This window comes from Galeopterus variegatus, unplaced genomic scaffold (assembly GCF_000696425.1).
Source record: "Galeopterus variegatus unplaced genomic scaffold, G_variegatus-3.0.2 Scaffold6975, whole genome shotgun sequence".
NCBI lineage: Eukaryota > Metazoa > Chordata > Mammalia > Dermoptera > Cynocephalidae > Galeopterus > Galeopterus variegatus.
Genome location: NW_007733086.1, coordinates 6,838 through 8,749, shown reverse-complemented (window position 1 = coordinate 8,749; position 1,912 = coordinate 6,838). Strand labels below are relative to the sequence as shown.

Below are 1,912 nucleotides of genomic sequence, written 5' to 3'. Positions count from 1 at the left end.
GAGGCTGAAAAGCAGCTGGGATAGGATAGGGAGAGCAGTCTGCATGTAGAGGAGTCAACTGGGAAGGACGCAGGGTTCCTCAGTACTCATGTGGCTATTAAGAAGGGGGTGTGAGGAAGGAGCAGGCTCTGCGCCATCCCTGGCTCCACTGAATTTCTAACAAGGTCAGTTAATTTGTCCTTGCACAAAGCTTCACTGATGTGACACTTTTGGCCCTGGAGGTAATGCCAATCTTTTAGGTGCCTCCCTCCAGCCAGGATCACTAAAGTAAGGTGCTTGAGGGTCATTACTGTCTTTAAGACAACTTTATTGGAATATAATTTATATACCATAAAATTCACCCACTTTAAGTGTACAATTCAGTGATTTTTAGTAAATTTACAGAGTTGTGCAACCATCACCATAATCAAATTTTAGAATATTTTGTTAACCCAAAACGTTCCCTTGTGCCCACTTGCAGTTAATCTTCACTCCCACTCCCAACTCCAGGCAACCACTAATCTACTTTCTGTCTCTACAGATTTGCCTTTTTTGGGTTTTTCATGTAAATGGACAATATTCCCAGATGGTCTTTTACATATGGCTTCTTTTACTTGGCATATTGTTTTTGAGATTCATCCATATGGTAGCATGGATCAGTAGTTTGCTACTACCTTTTAAAACTGTATATAAAATGGTCTAGTATTTTGAGATCAGTTGCAGTTTTATAATTCTGGTTTTCTAAAGTACCTCCTTTATGTGACCAAACACATTATCTTTTTCATTTTCTTCCTAGGATTTGGTGGCTTTTGAACATCAGTGGACTAGATTCTTTGCTAATTTTGACACAGAAATTCCTTTCCTGCTGGAACTTTCAGAATCTCAGGCGGGTGAGGTATGTATATGAAGGGTCAAAGAGAAAGAAATTGGTTAGTTTATTTTTATTTAAAAACTTATTTTTCAAATTACAACACTATTAATCCTAATTTGTTTTATCATTTCCTTAAGCCATATTGTATATTGTAAAGAAATTTTCCTCCAACACCAACCCTTATATAAGAAGTTTTTTTTTTTTTGGCGTCTGGTCAAGGGATCCGAACCCTTGACCTTGGTGCTTGGTGTTATCAGCAGTGTGCCAGCTTCTCTAGAAGAAGGATATTCACTTTTTAGTGTGGTGGTGCTTCTGTCAGCCAGGAATTCTATTGGGCACTAGTTAATAAGCCTAGGAATAATCCTCTACATGAGAGTAGCATACTTTTGTCAGTTGAACTTCCTGGTAATGAATGCTAAGCTGTCTTTTCATGCAAACAGCATTAGTGAGCTGTTACCAGGTTAAGGCTAAGATCCACTCCATGATTAAACTAAAGTATCTAGATTGAGAACCAAGGCACAGGACAGTTCCAAAAATTAGTCAACAGGAAAGATCAGAGGAGCTATCTTGAGTTTGCACTTAAGCCTACTTGGGTTTGCACTGCTAGTTCTCAGTTCTGTGCACTCATGTGGCCCAGTAGAAGCCCTTCTCCTGATCATTTGGAGCTGGAGTTGGTCTTTGTTGTCATGCATTTTACTCTTAAACATGTTATAATCCCCACAATATATTGCTATTATTTTTGTTTAAACAATCAATTATTTTTTTAAATATTTAAATAATAAAAAATTTTATTTATTTTCATATGTAGTTACTTTCTCTGGTGCTCTTCATTCCTTTGTGTAGAGCCAGATTTCCATTTGGTATGCTTTTCCCCAAAGGACGTTCTTTAATATTTTTAGTGGTGTGAATCTTCTGATGATGAATTCTTTCAGCTTTTACAGGCTGGCAGCTTACTCAGTTGGTTAGAGTGCAGCCTTATAACACCAAATTCATGGGTTTGGACATCCATACGGGTCAGCTGCCAAAAAAAAAGAACTCTTTCATTGGAAGAAAATCTTTCTT

At 37.7% G+C, this 1,912-nt stretch overlaps 1 protein-coding gene across 1 annotated transcript in view; it reads left to right on the top strand.

The window, feature by feature from the left end:
• Positions 1-1,912, top strand: part of LOC103606941 (uncharacterized protein C20orf194-like) — a 58,237-nt gene that overhangs the window by 51,055 nt on the left and 5,270 nt on the right. The window contains exon 8 of the mRNA XM_008591506.1: positions 776-874. Coding sequence (XP_008589728.1) covers positions 776-874 — 99 coding nt within the window. The remainder of the gene's footprint in view (positions 1-775; positions 875-1,912) is intronic.